Below are 15,443 nucleotides of genomic sequence, written 5' to 3'. Positions count from 1 at the left end.
CTTTGTGGTCCATGTCTCATTCACTGGATATTTCTCTTTGCCTTCCATTTCTTTGTCTCTTCCATTCTCACCATCCTCTACCTCGCCCATGTGCCATCTGTAACACTAACTACTGTCTCATCCCCTTTCATCACCTCCAGGTTCACTGAAGAAACACACAGCATTGTGGGCATGTGTTTAATGAAATGTTATTTTCATGCCGGTTGTGAATCTTAATGAACTTGTTTGGAACTTGTTTGAAAAAGTAGATTCATCTTACTTGAGGTTTATTTTTTTTTATAAATATGTGGAAAAAAACAAACAACAAACAAATGCAAATCCTAAAAAGGAACAAAAATGATAATTCTACTATCGGACAGTCCTACATTTAGCCTACGGAGGTCCAACTCCTCCTGGAGGAGTCTGGGGAGGGCCAGCTCCTCCTGGAGGAGTCTGGGGAGGTCCAGCTCCTCCTGGAGGAGTCTGGGGAGGGCCAGCTCCTCCTGGAGGAGTCTGGGGAGGGGAGGTCCAGCTCCTCCTGGAGGAGTCTGGGGAGGGCCAGCTCCTCCTGGAGGAGTCTGGGGAGGTCCAGCTCCTCCTGGAGGAGTCTGGGGAGGTCCAGCTCCTCCTGGAGGAGTCTGGGGAGGGCCAGCTCCTCCTGGAGGAGTCTGGGGAGGTCCAGCTCCTCCTGGAGGAGTCTGGGGAGGTCCAGCCTCCTACTGGAGGAGTCTGGGGAGGTCCAGCTCCTCCTGGAGGAGTCTGGGGAGGTCCAGCTCCTCCTGGAGGAGTCTGGGGAGGGGAGGTCCAGCTCCTCCTGGAGGAGTCTGGGGAGGGGAGGTCCAGCTCCTCCTGGAGGAGTCTGGGGAGGGCCAGCCTCCTACTGGAGGACCCTGAGCAGGTCCAGGCCGATGCGGCCCCTCTGCTGGTCCACGTTGAGGACCCGTACCTCCACCCTCTCCCCGGGGCCCAGGAAGAGGCTGCGGCCCCGCTTGCTGGGGGGCAGCCGGTCCGCGGTGATGTTGCTCTTGTGTATCAGTCCCGACTTTCCCACGCCGATGTCCACGAAGGCCCCGAACAGGGCGGTGTTCTCCACCCGGCCCGTCAGCACCGCCCCCACCCGCAGGTCCCGCATGGACACCACCCCGCGCTTAAAGTCTGCCTGCTCGAACCCTGGGAGAGGACGTGGACGGAGGAGGAGGAGGAGGAGGACGGAGGAGGAGGGAGGAGGAGGAGGGAGGAGGAGGAGGGAGGAGGAGGAGGAGAGAGGGAAATGTGACACAGCAAAAAGGGAGAGAAGATGATTGATGAATGGGTGTGAGAAAAGAATAGGATACAGTAGTAAGGTGGCAAGCAAATCAATTACATGAATAGATATCTCATTACGAGCAGTTTCTAATGTTTGCCTCCGTGCGCTAACGTATGCCTCAGCCTCCACGTCCACCCCACTTTCCACTGCCTCTGAGAGATCCTTTCCTTTCCGCATTAAGACAAACAAGTGAGGCTGGCGCTCCAGGAAATAGTCAGCACCAATTATCTTCCCCCACAGATTTCATTCGGTAGCCTTGGGCCATCTGTTTACTGAGTTACAGCCAGGGTCCCAAAGGTATTGAGCAGCAACTGAACAGTGAACTAAAGCCTACAGGAAAAGTGAAATCCTATTTTTTTTTATAATACATAGTAACATAGATTATGTAATCATTTGATGCAAATAACATTTGAAACTTGATTAAAAAAAAATCATCAAAAATGACATTTGTCATTGACAATTGTTCTAACATCATCACTGCATTCTTCGAAAATCTGTGTTTCCCCAATAATTGTACAGGCAAAAATAAAATAAATAATGCAATAGAAATAAAGCGCCGTTATCGTGACACAATGCGAGCAAGTTAAAAACTATTTACATTGGCATACACCTAGAATAATTGCGCAGGTGAAAAGATGGATGGAATCCTCAGCCTAGTGCAGATAAGCTGATGCTCTGAACCGTCACCAAAATATCCAAAATATGTATTAAGAGGATTCAGATTCAAAGTTTCACTTTTTAATCCAAGTGTAAAATAGTCTAGCGACTTGGCGTATGAGACGGATTATGATGAGTGTGTGTTGGAGACGTTAAGTTTCTCAGTTCAATAACTAAAACAGGCTATCCCCCGTCCATAGAAACACAACTGCACTGCTTGATGGTATCAAAAGCAGCCTATATTCACGTCCCACAGTGCATGAGATGAATGATCAATAAATATAACAGAAAGTGATAATTATGGGTCTATGAATATAGTTGACCACTATGGATGATCAATAAATATAACAAAGTGATAATTATGGGTCTATGAATATAGTTGACCACTATGGATGCAGTAGGAACATTGTGTTGAGAAACATAAGTAGGCTGTTACCTCTTATATTCGCTGACGAGAGCTGTAAAAAAAATCAACCTCGGTGCCAATACAATTAATGTCGACTTTTCTCAAAATGGAAATCGCAATGGACTGTACATGTGTACAGTCCTGTACAGTCCTACAGTCCATTGCGATTTTTTTAAACTCTTTTTTACATGTGTACAGTCCTACAGGAAGCTCATTGCATTCACATGAGTAAAAAAAATTCATAATTGTGAAATAGTATCTCATAATCATGACATTATCTCATGATAACAAGATAACTATCTCATAATTATGAGATAATATCTCATAATCATGGCATTATCTCATGATCACGAGATAACTATCTCATAATTACGAGATAACTATCTCGTAATTATATATAATTATTAAAAAAAAGATCATTTTCTCGTGATTTTCTTTTTTTTAACTCATGTGAATGCAATGAGCTTCCGCTTCCTTCAGTCCCATTCAACTCAATGATTTGTTATGTGTGTGTGTGTGACCTTTCAACGTGAGATGGGAGTCGTGACTCTATCACCACCGACAACACGTCTCTCGACTGTGGTAATGTAATATCCTTTTGTGCCTAATATTTACTTTGCAAGAAATAAATGTTTATTGGATGAATGCCCTCAAGTGGGCAGAAACCATCAAGAACCTGGTTCCTCAAATGTCTGTCATGAACTCAACAAGCCTTTAATGACAAACGTGGATGTTTCTCCTGCGGACGGGTAAACTAGGGGTACATTATTATTACATTTTTGCAGAGAAACGCATTTATCGCATTTATGGCTATCTTGGGACCCTTCCCGTGTCTCAAAATAAAGACCAAAACCTCCGTTCCACATCAAACATGCTGCTGGAGCCATCCCGCCGTGAGGCCAACAGCGCGTGTTGCAGCCTCCACAGGACTGCACCTGAACCAACCGGCTCATGTTCCAACGCATGATATGTCCATTATGAGATGGCACAAGAGCACACCGTAGACCCAGCTCTCAGACTGTTTTAAAACCTGACACAGACAGTTAACAGTCTACATCAGAAGAAAAAGAACAACATTTGCGGGAAGAATATTTTTTTTCAGATATTTGTTACTTGGACAATTGTGTTTTCTTAAAAGTCCCTAAAGAAGAGGGATCTTACTGACAAATGTCTTTTTTACAATGCCCACGAACATCCGTCTACAACAGTGAGGGGGGACGGATTTGGAGGGAGGATATAGGATTTGAGGGGGAGAAAATTACTTGCTCTAAACTTGAGTTAGTTTACAATTTATAGTTTGTTGATATGCAACTACATGAACATTTACTGAACACTCAATCCCGATTCACCCCTTGTCCCTACAATTTAGCCCTACCCCTCCATTTTGTTTGTCTACTTGCAGGGTGTCCAGATTCTCGTTTGGATAGAGGAGTAGGGCTGAGTAGTAGGGCTAAATGGCCCTCCAAACTGAGGTTTTTCAGAGGCAAACCCAAACCAGAGTGTTTGAAGAAATCTGCCACAATTGACCTGCCGCTGTCGCGCCCCCGTCGTTACCGTGACATACTCGGACAAACAAACCAGACTCGATAACAAAAACATATGGAAAAATGTCAGCTGACTGTATATCAAAGCAGGTTTTGGAGGAGTTTTGGGCGAAAAAGGATTTAATTTCTTCCAGGATCAATCGAAAGGGACGACATTACACTATGGAGGGGTATGTTCAAAACTTTAAAATACATACAGAAGGTAACAAGCTTCAATTCAGTTGGTATTCTGACCTGCCGCACAGTCTGATCCACATTACACACTCTTTCTTGTCCCGTTGTGGCTTTGGAAAAGGGATGAAATACACCCCATTCTGCAGCCTCTCGGGATACTGACTGTCCGTGTTACATGCTCCCCAAGCACATCGTTTGACCATGTTTATTTATTTTTACACAAACAGCATAAATCCACCATTAAATTGTTATATTATGCCTCCTCCCTGTTGGTTTCAATGGAGTTGTATAGAGTATAGTTGGCTGGAATGTCATTGGCTCATCTGCGTTCTAAGGGCGGAGCTTAGCGACAGGTCAATTCCTGGAGAATAATTTGCAAGATAGAAGTGAATGCTGCTCACGGCATTCTGAGATACTGTCCTAAATGATTCCCAACTTGTCGCGTCAGTTTGCGTAAACGCCATTGGTGAAAATGGTTAGGGGTGTTTCACTTCATTGGATAGTCCAAATTATGTTATTTTGGATTTGCTAACTGATAGACTTTAGACACGCACTGTTAACTTTCATATGAAATGCTGATTTTTACGTTTTATCTTCACTTATTTTAATACTTTAGGATACTGAGTAGATGGATGTAGATATGGTGGATATTCTATTGATATGCAAGTAAAAGTCAGGTGAAATTACTGAAAATATGTTGAAAATGAAGTTGATGGCACTTACAAATCGCACTGGACACAAATGAGAAATGCTAAATGATATTCAACTGAAACATGTCTGGAGATGGACTCAACGGAAACCAAACGGAAACAATATTGATACGCGCAACGGATAATAAATTGATGTAAATTGCTGGAAGTGTGGACTATCAAGGTTAAGTGTTTTTATATATTTTACCATTGTTCAAACATTGAGATTGAAACAGCAATGCTCAAGCTCAATGCACTGCGATGCAGGCCAAGGTACGGAGCAGTGGCAGAATATTACAGCACAGCTGTATGGTGGGGCCCATGTGATTGCTCTCATACGTAACAATCCACTTAAAGATCCCATGGCATGCTACTTTATGGATGCTTTGATTTAAGCTTTAAGCTCCAATTAAGACGTGACATTGTGCAAAGTTTCAATGAAATTGCACCCCAGCCCTAGCATTATTCAAGGGCATGCAAACTAAAAAGCCCAGCCCTAGTATTCTGGATGACTACTGCCTTGTCTTACCCTGGCGTATGTCAAAGCCGGGGGGCTGGGTGAGGCCCTCCACGATGAGCTGCAGCGTCTCGGGGATGGTGTCCAGAGTCCTGGTCAGGTGCTCCAGGCCGCTGGCCCGAACCTGGGTCTCCACACGACTCCGCAGCCCCTCGCTGCCGATCTGGCCCATGCTGCCACCGACCAGGGACACCAATCTGAAGAGGCCAAGCAGACAGGGCTGTGAGGGACAAGTCTACATTGGTTCAAACTAACAAAAATAATTGAATATGACAATTAATTAGATCATTAATTTAATTAAATCTAATTAAAATTCTATATACATATATATATAGTATATATATTTATTCATTTTTAAGTTTAGAAACACAAAGCAAAATACATCAACAAAACAGGACCCCCGAGACAAAACAAAAGGACCTGGCTCATTGTTCAGTCAAAAAGGAATTGATGAGACCTCCTAATTGCCCTTTTCTTAAGTATGTATACATTTTTACGCAAGACTAGTAGTTAATAAACAACTAGTATGTTTATTGTATTTGATTATATTATAAAAATGCACACTAATAAGTACCATTGTTTAAAAGGTGAAATCCCAAAGAATCTTCTTTTGTATTCTGCCCAAGTAACATGATGACCACAGAGTTTTGTTCATTAGTTTCTGTATAGTGTTTTAATTCCTTATTATTACTGAGCCTTACTATAATGACCTGGTCCCATTTAAAAAAAACTGTACTTGATAGTAAAAAACACATTTGGATATAAATCACACAATGATTTGAGCTTGTCTGGGATGTGGTTAGTGTAAGAGTATGACAGAACCGAGAGAGCAGCCAGCAGAGAGGAAGAGTGATTCATCCTATGGAGAGTCACATTATTATTACCCTCAAACAATATCCAACTTCTAACAACACAACCAACTGGAACAGTGAATGAATGAGAATTTCAGTTAAATTGTGACAAGAAGCAGGGGTGTGTGTGTGATGTGTTGTGTTGTGTGCGCACGTGCGAGTGAGAGTTTGCGTGTCTGTGTTTCCCTGCAGCAGACAAGTTACATGTCAGCATGTGTGTTTCTGTGGGCTACACATACAGCTCCACCATCAGTTAATGATCCTTAGCCGTTTCATTTAAGACCGAATGCAGAACAGACAAATGAAGAGGATTCAGCCTTCACTGCATCAGTTTAACCACCAGACATAGAAGATCCAATATGCACCTTGAACCACCAACCTTCCCCTGGAAATTACATATTCTATCTTTCTATCGAGCATTCTGTATCAAACAATATATATGAGGGCTCTTCATGCACCCAGTCAGATATAAAGTGTGTAGGTGAGCACTTAGCTGATAGCATTGGATGTCAGGCAGGTCAAGCGCACCCTCTGAAGAGGAGCTGTAATGCTGCCGTTTTGAGGAGATGCCTCTTTGTAGCCCATATGACATAACATAAACCAGGAATTCAGGTTTCTGATGGTTTTATTAGAGAAGAAATTTGAATCATCGGGATCAGAATCTGAATCATTCTACCTAGTAATCTAGGTAGAATGTTCATTTTCAAAAGGAGCAACATTGCACAGCCAGGAAATGAGAAGAACGTTCTTATTAATAAAACAGAAATAATGAATATTGAAAAGGCACTAAACTTGCTGATGGTCTTAATAAGGGTGGAAGTGGATTCCTCAGCTCTAGTCATAAAAAACAGGACTTCATGAGGATGTAGTCTGTTGGTTATTGTGAGGCCATTTATGTCACCGTTTGTTAGAACTGCCTCGGCCGTAGCCCCTATGGCCAGAGCTAACAGGAGAGGCAAAAGAGGACAGCCCTGTTCCTCTTTGAGTGAGGAAATTGGGAGATCACCTGACCCACACAATAAATTGTCCGCTAGACCAAATTAATATAACGTGTGATACAGATAAGCCATTCAAAGCGGCCAAATGCCGTTTACGCATTCAACGAGGCAACAAGACCATCTTTGGACTGCTGATGAAAAGACTGAATTGTTTTCAGTAACATGCAAATATTTTTACATGAGTAAGGACCTAGCATAATAGCTGTTTGGTCCTCCATTTCAGATCAGTGTCTGGTCATGAGATTGGCCTGTAGGAGGCACACTCCTCAGGCCTTTACTGTACCCTGACCTTCAATTAAATAAATATTAGTCTCCATACAAGTATGTAATCCAAATCTTAACAAAGGGCATTAACAATCTTTGATGAGTGATTTCTGAAGTCGTTACAATCTTGGCCTGGGTGGAGAGAGACGGTCTGCTTAATTGAAACTTGTCCATAATTGGTTTAAATGGCACTTAAAACCTCTGTGTAGAAAAGAGTTCCTGACATTTAGAGCTGACATTTTAGAGAACACGCTATCTAGGAACTCACTGGGATGACCAGAGGGTCGTAGACATTTATGATAGCAATTTATTCTCCATAAAATACACTTCTAACAATTAAAGAGAGTCTGCCTGTGTCCTTAATGCAGTTTGTACATTTAAATGTTTTTTCCAAAATAAAATAGCCAAACCTCTCCTTCTTGGTGTAAAGGTAGAACTTAATACCTTCCCAAACCTGTCCCCTTTGCTGTAATTTTAAATGTTCAGTAACATTTAACTGGGTCTCCTGCAGAAGCATAATATCTACCCCATCTATCTTAAGCTAAGACCTTTCTGTTTGTATGGTGTATGGACACCATTTACATTCCAGGTGTGTTCATTTAAAGTTGTCACTCCCCATAAAACACACATTATCAGCTTTTAAAGTGACATTGTAGAAGTGAAACGTGATTCGAATAACAATAAACCAAGATCCATCCGTAGGAAATAAAGTCCGGAATTCAATGGTTATCCTCTTTCAGGTCATATCCAGCAAATGTAGGTATTCCCCCATTGCTGCTGGGTCACAGAATGTGTTCGTGCCAGGGTACGTGACCCTGAGTAAGGCAGGGTAGAGGATGTCCTCTGTGTGTCCCACAATGCAAGTGTTATTTCTCTTGCATGTATTCAAAGTCGTCAATATGTTCCCTCGGGTCAAACACCTGCTTTTCCAATGCTTTTAGCTTGCTCTCAACAGGATGAGCAGCATCTCCAGTGCTGAAGTCCTATTCTCTGTTTCTATGGTCCTTTTTTCCTGGGTGTGGAATAATCTGCAGTCACTAAATAAGTGTGTGTTAAATGAGGTTGGATAAAGGTGTCAGCTACCCTAGCTCGTCAGCTCCATTTGTTCCACTGCAGTCTTTGCAGCATGGTTGCATTATGTCTTTAATAATACACATTCAAGGATGTGAATGTCATGAAAAATAAAAAATATAAGTTTGAACTAAACGAAGCTCAACCCCTCTTCAATCATTTACATATCTAAATGTGTGTGTTTGTGTGTGTGAGAGAAATGTTTTGTATGTCCATGTGGGTGTGAGGGTTCATGCATGCTCGCCTGTTTGTGACATTGTTGATAAAATAGTCTTAATGGTGATCCGAGTTGGGCTGCAGAGTGTGTGTGTGTGCCAAGTCACCTGTCGACTGAGCCAGAGCCCAGAGACTAGTCCGAAAAACAGAAGGGAGATGCAGGGAAAAGCCAGAGAGAAAGGAAAAGGAAAATAAGTAGTTTAGCTGTTTAGTTAAAAAAAACATTAAGAAAGCATTAGAGAGGAGTGAAAAAAATAAAAAAGATAGACAGCGTCTCCAACACTAAATGCTACAGCACGGCTACCCGCCACACGTCTTTAGTGGAAATCATTTATTAAACACACACACATTTATTTAGTCTACATGCAGAGAGCCAGACAGCAGTGGCCATGAGGAGAATGCAAAGCTGTTGCCCTCTGGAGGATTCTGATTGTTTGGTGTACATACGAGACGTGTGAACTATGTGGTCCTTGTGTGTCGGGTCCCTGGTTAAGTTAATGTAATGTTTCAATCGTTGACAGACATGAATGTGTAGGTCTGAACCAGTTGGGCAATGCTGCGGAGGGCAATCGCCACGGCAGCCTGACGCCAAAGAGGCTTTGCAGCTGTCCCCCATCTTGTGACGGATAGGACAGGTGGGACGATGCGCCCGGCGCACACACTAGGAGAGACACACTGAGGGCCGTGTGCACATTGTGCAGTGGGAGCCACAGCAGGAATGTAACTCGACTCAGCTTGTGTACCAACTATGTCTGAGACAGCTGTGAATGAGGAGGCTCCTGCCAGCTCTACTACCTCCGCCGTCGTACCTCCTGGTACACTCCAACCAAGAGGAAACACAACGCCTCGATGCCTCAACGGGAGCCCGTCACTGTGGGCGAAATGGAAGCTGAATGCTGGCTAAATTGAAGCTAAATCGTACCGCAGCTAAAGCCCTGTCTAGGAGAGCAGCACAATTGACATTTTGCCATGGCACCATGGCAGATCACTCCCCAATTTAACCTCATTTATTCAAATTAGAAATGGGGCTTTTGACACATTGTGCTCCTCCAAAGCCAGCGTTTTTCTACTCAACAGGGCTTGGAGTTAGGGGGTGCAATGTGTGCAGTGTAATGGTGATAAGACGCTGTGGTAATTAACTGGACCAGACAAATGTCTCCAACTCAAACATGGTCATCCACCATTACAGAACCCTTTCTGACCGCGGTCACTGGATTTCTCGTTCTTTAAATGCAACTGATTGGATGGGATAAGAGGTGGCCATCCTACACCATTACACAATGACAGGTTTGATGATCATATATCTCATATCAATAAATATAACATAGCTCTAGTCGTTTTAAGATATTTAAATGGGAAAATGATTCATATTATACCTTCAAGAAATAAAACAATACAATGAAAAACACAAATATTAAGACTGAAAGAGTAATAAATAGCGGAGTTGATCAAGTAATCACAGAGTCAGTATTGTGTCCAGCTGTACAAACAGCATTACAGTCAATACCTCACACTCACTAAAACATCAGCTAGAGGCTAGTTGTCTTTCCATAGGACACCTCAGCATGACTTTGAACGATGAACAGAGGAAATAACCGTCTATCACAGGAATCTGTTTAGAGAAACACACACAGAGGATGGTGATGATGAAGTGGTGGTGGGAGGAGGAGGAGATGGACCAAAAGAGGAGCCGGAGAGAAGACAAAGCAGGAGGCAAATTAGAAGAAAGGAAAAAGGAAAATGCAGAGGAATAATGAACCGAGTATCCTGCACCAGGATGGCATCAGTGGCCGGACATTGTGGGTGTGGGTGTGCGTGTGTGTGTGTGTGTGTGTGTGTGTGTGGGGGGGGGGGGGGGGGCATGTTTGCGTGTGTTGTATGTGTGCATCATATCATTTATCCAGGTGGGTGTCATTTATCCCACCAGCAGGTCCAAACCCACTGCACATAATCCTTGTGTGTAAATGTGTGTTCAACTCAGGCATAAAAACCATATTCTCTACGGACCTGAGACGTGGAAAACATCAAAGAACCTCCTGAACAAGCTACAAGTCTTCACCAACTGCTGCCTCAGACGTATTCTTAACATCAGACGTCCTGATAAAATAAAGAACGAAGAGCTGTGGGACAGAGTAAAGCAACCTGCGACCGAAGTGGAAGTAAAGAAGCCCTGCAGTGGAACACAGGGTAACGTGGTGGAGGGAGACCAAGACACACCTGGAGGAGGATTGTCCCCCCCCCCACTGTGCCGCTGGCCTGAGTACGGTGGCCTCTTGTACATATAGGTTGCGTATCCGTGCGTGTGCCGGCTCATTAGCATCTGTACTGTGGCCTGACCACACCTCTCCGAAGTGTACTGAGGCCGTGGAACTTAACTGTACATGAGTACGGATGGCGTGCTCACACTAGCCAAACGATCTAGACTTTAGGGGGCAAACGTACTCTGGCACGGTACAGATTGCCTAGTGTGAGTGCGCCCTAAATGTGTGTGTGTGTGTGTATGTGGGCTTTGGTTGGATGGCCAACTTGATTGACTAGATTCCACTGACATATAGAATCTAGCACACACACATTATCTCACATCAAAGACAGTTTTTCTTGTTCTGTGACTCTCTTCTGTATCAAATGATGAATGATTTTCCAAAGAGTCCACCAATACTAAATATCATGATACTCTCACCTCAGTGGCACCTCCTTGTTATGAAAAAAACCTCTGTTTAGCATTATATGAATAGTTGCTCTAGAATGACCCCCCTCCCCCATGTAGAGTTGCTCTCTGTAGTCAGTGCCACCAATGATAAACATGAGTATTCAATATTTCACAATATATCCCAATTAAATTGCAATAAAACCGTTTTGATCCAAACCCAACATTGAGTACTCAATTAAGTATGAATTTGCCAAGGGAAAATAATAACCATTATATTGCTCCACTACGTTCCCCTTCATGAAGCCTGTCAATGTATAGCATGTTGCATAAAGACTGTGTTAACCTCCTATCAGCATTGTGATCACATGGACTCTTCTTCACACTCCGTGACCCAGGCCGGCCAGTGTTGAGTCTTGTACTGTGGTCTGGGTCCCAGAAGCCAGTCAGACGATGGGTTTAGCACGGACCCACAAGTTACTCACACCCACAGACCCGTTCTAATTAAACAGGCGTGACCTCGGGGCTGGGGAGGAAGCCGGAGGCGCCGCAGGGGAGACACGCACAGAGCAACGCGCGCCGTGGTGGAGACATCGCTAGGAGGTTCAGCAAGAAAACACGTGACGGTTTTAATGGTTGAACACTTTTCTCCTACGCAAATAGAAGTTTGTGTTTTTGGGCATGGATGAGAATATCACTGGTAATATTTGGTAAAAGTAATAACTTGTACGTAAACCTAAGTTGTTGTGCTCCCAAGCCATTGCGCTTGTTGTCAATGCCTAGCACACAAATGAGTACAATTGAAAGGAACAACATATGAGGAACAACACGTGATATGTTATCATGTTTCCAGTTTGCATTTCTGTGAACGGTAATCAGAAATTCACAAGATAAATAATCATTTTTGTCCAGCATAAAATAAATGCCTTATTGTGCATAGGGCTGAACTTTGTGTGCATGTGTGTGCTCATGTGTGTGCATGAGAGGATATCGTTACAAACAAGAATGATGTGTGGGCTGTGAGCTGTAATTGAGGATCCAGTTGCTTTAATGTGATGAACCTGATATGCTTTTCGGAAACTCACACCCGCCCACACACACACACACACACACACACACACACGTACCTACCGAGAAGGGTGCATAAATCAACATGGACCATGCAAATGCACATCCACAGGAATCTCGACACATGCCAACACACAGACATGCTCACGCACGCGCACACACACACGCACGCGCGCGCACGGAAAAAATAAGACGCAACAGAGCCGTAATAAAATATTCCATTGATTTGAGCACTTCACTGGTCTCCTTGTTCCGTTCCTCCCTTTTGTCCTTGCTTCTTTTGTTCCACAGCCGCCCCCCCCCCTTCCATCCGACCACAGATTCACCTCATTTATCACTTCAACATCTGAACGCAGGCCTATCACTACTGGAGGAGTGACACTGAGGCTCCGTCCACACGGAACCATTTTTTTTTTGTGAAAAGTCTTTCTGCGTTTGGCTCGACCGCCCAGACGGACCCGGGTTTTCGGTGCCCGAAAACACACTTTTCTGAAACCAGGTCCCAAGGTGGATAAGATAAAAACGGACCTATGCGTTTTCATTTTAGGATTTGTGTGGACGCCTGAAACGCAAACGATGACGTCATCCCCCCCCCCACCCCACCAGCTGGGCGACGTTAGAGTTGCGTTGAATTATTTTTGTAGCTTTGATTACTAAAAGTACATTAAAAAGTATTTCTGCTCAATCCAAAGGTTTAACAACTGCTTTCTCCTCCTCGACTGTATGTTGGTATACAGCGCACAGGCCTGATGCGCTCCACTCTTTTTTGTGTAGAACCAGCGCCACACAGTGGCCTTGAATATGTACTACAGCGTTTCTACAGCTCGATGAGTTTTCGCAATGAGTCCGTCTTCGCGGAGATATTCCTGAAACGCATCAAAGGAAAACGGAGGGAAAAAGATCGTTTTTCGTCCGTGTGGACGGGGCCTGAGAAACAGCCCGGCGACACTGAGCACACTGAGCCTGATCCAGCCACAGATGGGTGGGTGGGGTCCCGCTGGTCGGCGGGTGGGTGGGGTCCCGCTGGTCAAGGACGCGGCCCCGGCTGAAAGAATCTGTCATGAGACCCCCAGGTAACAACATTCATCGTTTTCCATGATTCTGTGTCGGCAGTTTGAACATATGCAGGAGCACACACTCTGAAGCACCTGGCAGACAGGCAGCAGTGCATGTGTGTTTCACCCCAATACACTTTTTTTTTTTACACACACACAGACATGAGTGTGAGTAATGATGATTGACATTTAAGAGGGCCCCATCGGAACAGTAGTATTCACAAACCATAGGGAGCTGAGAGAACACACACCGCAGAGTGAGACCGACAGGGGGGGGGGGGGGGGGAAGAGTTTTCTGCCTGGTTTAGCAGTAGATGAGGCTGAACGGCGAGGAGAGAAAACAAACAGAGCGGGATATGAACCGGGTGAGGTAGAGAACGAGTAGGGGCGATAAAAGAGAGAGAGCCGCAGAGCGAGCACGGAGGAGAGAGACCTGGCATTTTCAGAAGCTATGTGAACATAAACGCAGTAGAAAATGTGTCAGGGAGACGTTATAAAAGAACGTCCACACTGACTACACGCTCAGAAATACCTTTAGTAACAAGAAGCAAACTTAAAATGGGCAGTGAAACCAAAATAGTATATTTTAGTTTTAAAAATGAAACATTATATGTCTATATGTAAGGAATCGTTGCCATTTTATAACTGTTACTGAAATAAGAGCGACATTGAGAGCATGAGGGTCTTGAAGACTACCTCCGACTGTTCGTGAACCACCTCATCAACTACACAAGCAGTGGCTGAGCAATGGGAGCCAGCGGCTCCTTTGTACACAATTATTACCGCAGGAAGGCCAGTCTGAAACAGTGGAAAGATATAGTCAGCAATGCTGATAATACTGCCAGTGTGTTCATTTAGCAAACACAAATGAACAGAAATAAATGTGAAACAATGTTACTCATACAAAACAACCGTAGGCTACTAAAAAAGTATCACAAAGCTGCCTTCGGTCTTAACCATGGGGAGAACACGATCCCCCCGAATCCATTGGAGAACTCCAAGTTCCCGTTTTTTTGTTTTTTTTTAAATCTCATTGTGGTTTGAATGTGAGCTGAAACAGGGGGTTGGCTTTCACTGTAAGAGTCAGCACATCATCCTATTTGCATAGAGGAACACAGAGTGGAGTCGGGAGCGCAGCAGCCATTAAACCCATCAGCACTCGGAGCGGCATGCTGAGAGCCACTAGTGACAGACCTGATGTAGACTAAACACAGCTGAGTGACTGCAGCTGCAAACAACCTGGAAGCATACACACACGCAGACTCACACAGTAACATATGCCAGTGTCAGTATTGGGCAGATGTTAAGTGTGTTTTAATATCTAAAACAACAATATACATGAGCAGGCCTAAACGAGTGCACATAAATGCATAATGAAAACACAAAACTACATGTACACACACACACACACACACTCATGTCAGCATTACCAAACCATCCAAGGCTTGTTTTCAGTAAGTAATTAGGTTCAGTTTGACACTCGTTCATATGGGGCTGGGTAGCCTAGTGTGGGCTGTGATTTGATTTACTCAGACATAAGAGACAAAGTGTGTGTGTGTGTGTGTGCATACATAATAAATGGCTGCAGAGGAGGCAATTATAATAATTTAACTAAACATATTTAAAACTCAGAAAAATATGAATTTCATTCAATTCCAAGAGACACCTCACATATCTAATTTGAGACATGAATCAAATACTTTTCAAATGTTATCTACTTAAGACAATCCTCCCCCAATAAAGCCTTGAATTGTAGCGACCACAAGGTTTTCATAGTTCCAGACATAAATATAAGAAAACCATGATCAACCAGCAAAACAACCACCGCTTACTATCCTGTTAGCCCCATAACGACCAATTATTATAATAAAAATTAGTACTTAGTCTATAAATGCTGTGTCTGAAAATATTAAACAGAAATAACCCTTTTTATTTCAGGAAAACCTAGTCACACATACAGTGTGACTGGAAGCTGTGTTCGGAAATCGCAGGTCACACAAA

The 15,443-nt window shown here is 43.7% G+C and overlaps 1 protein-coding gene across 1 annotated transcript in view; it reads right to left on the bottom strand.

The window, feature by feature from the left end:
• Nucleotides 1–789: 789 nt before the first annotated feature.
• Nucleotides 790–15,443, bottom strand: part of srbd1 (S1 RNA binding domain 1) — a 74,938-nt gene continuing 60,284 nt past the window's right edge. The window contains exons 20-21 of the mRNA XM_084470092.1: nucleotides 5,285–5,469; nucleotides 790–1,149 (exon numbers count right to left, since the gene is read on the bottom strand). Coding sequence (XP_084326218.1) covers nucleotides 857–1,149; nucleotides 5,285–5,469 — 478 coding nt within the window. The 3' untranslated portion in view covers nucleotides 790–856. The remainder of the gene's footprint in view (nucleotides 1,150–5,284; nucleotides 5,470–15,443) is intronic.

This window comes from Micromesistius poutassou, assembly GCF_964030765.1.
Source record: "Micromesistius poutassou genome assembly, chromosome: 7".
Taxonomy (NCBI): domain Eukaryota; kingdom Metazoa; phylum Chordata; class Actinopteri; order Gadiformes; family Gadidae; genus Micromesistius; species Micromesistius poutassou.
The sequence above is the reverse complement of the archived record's forward strand: the minus strand, read 5'-3'. Positions and strand labels throughout refer to the sequence as shown.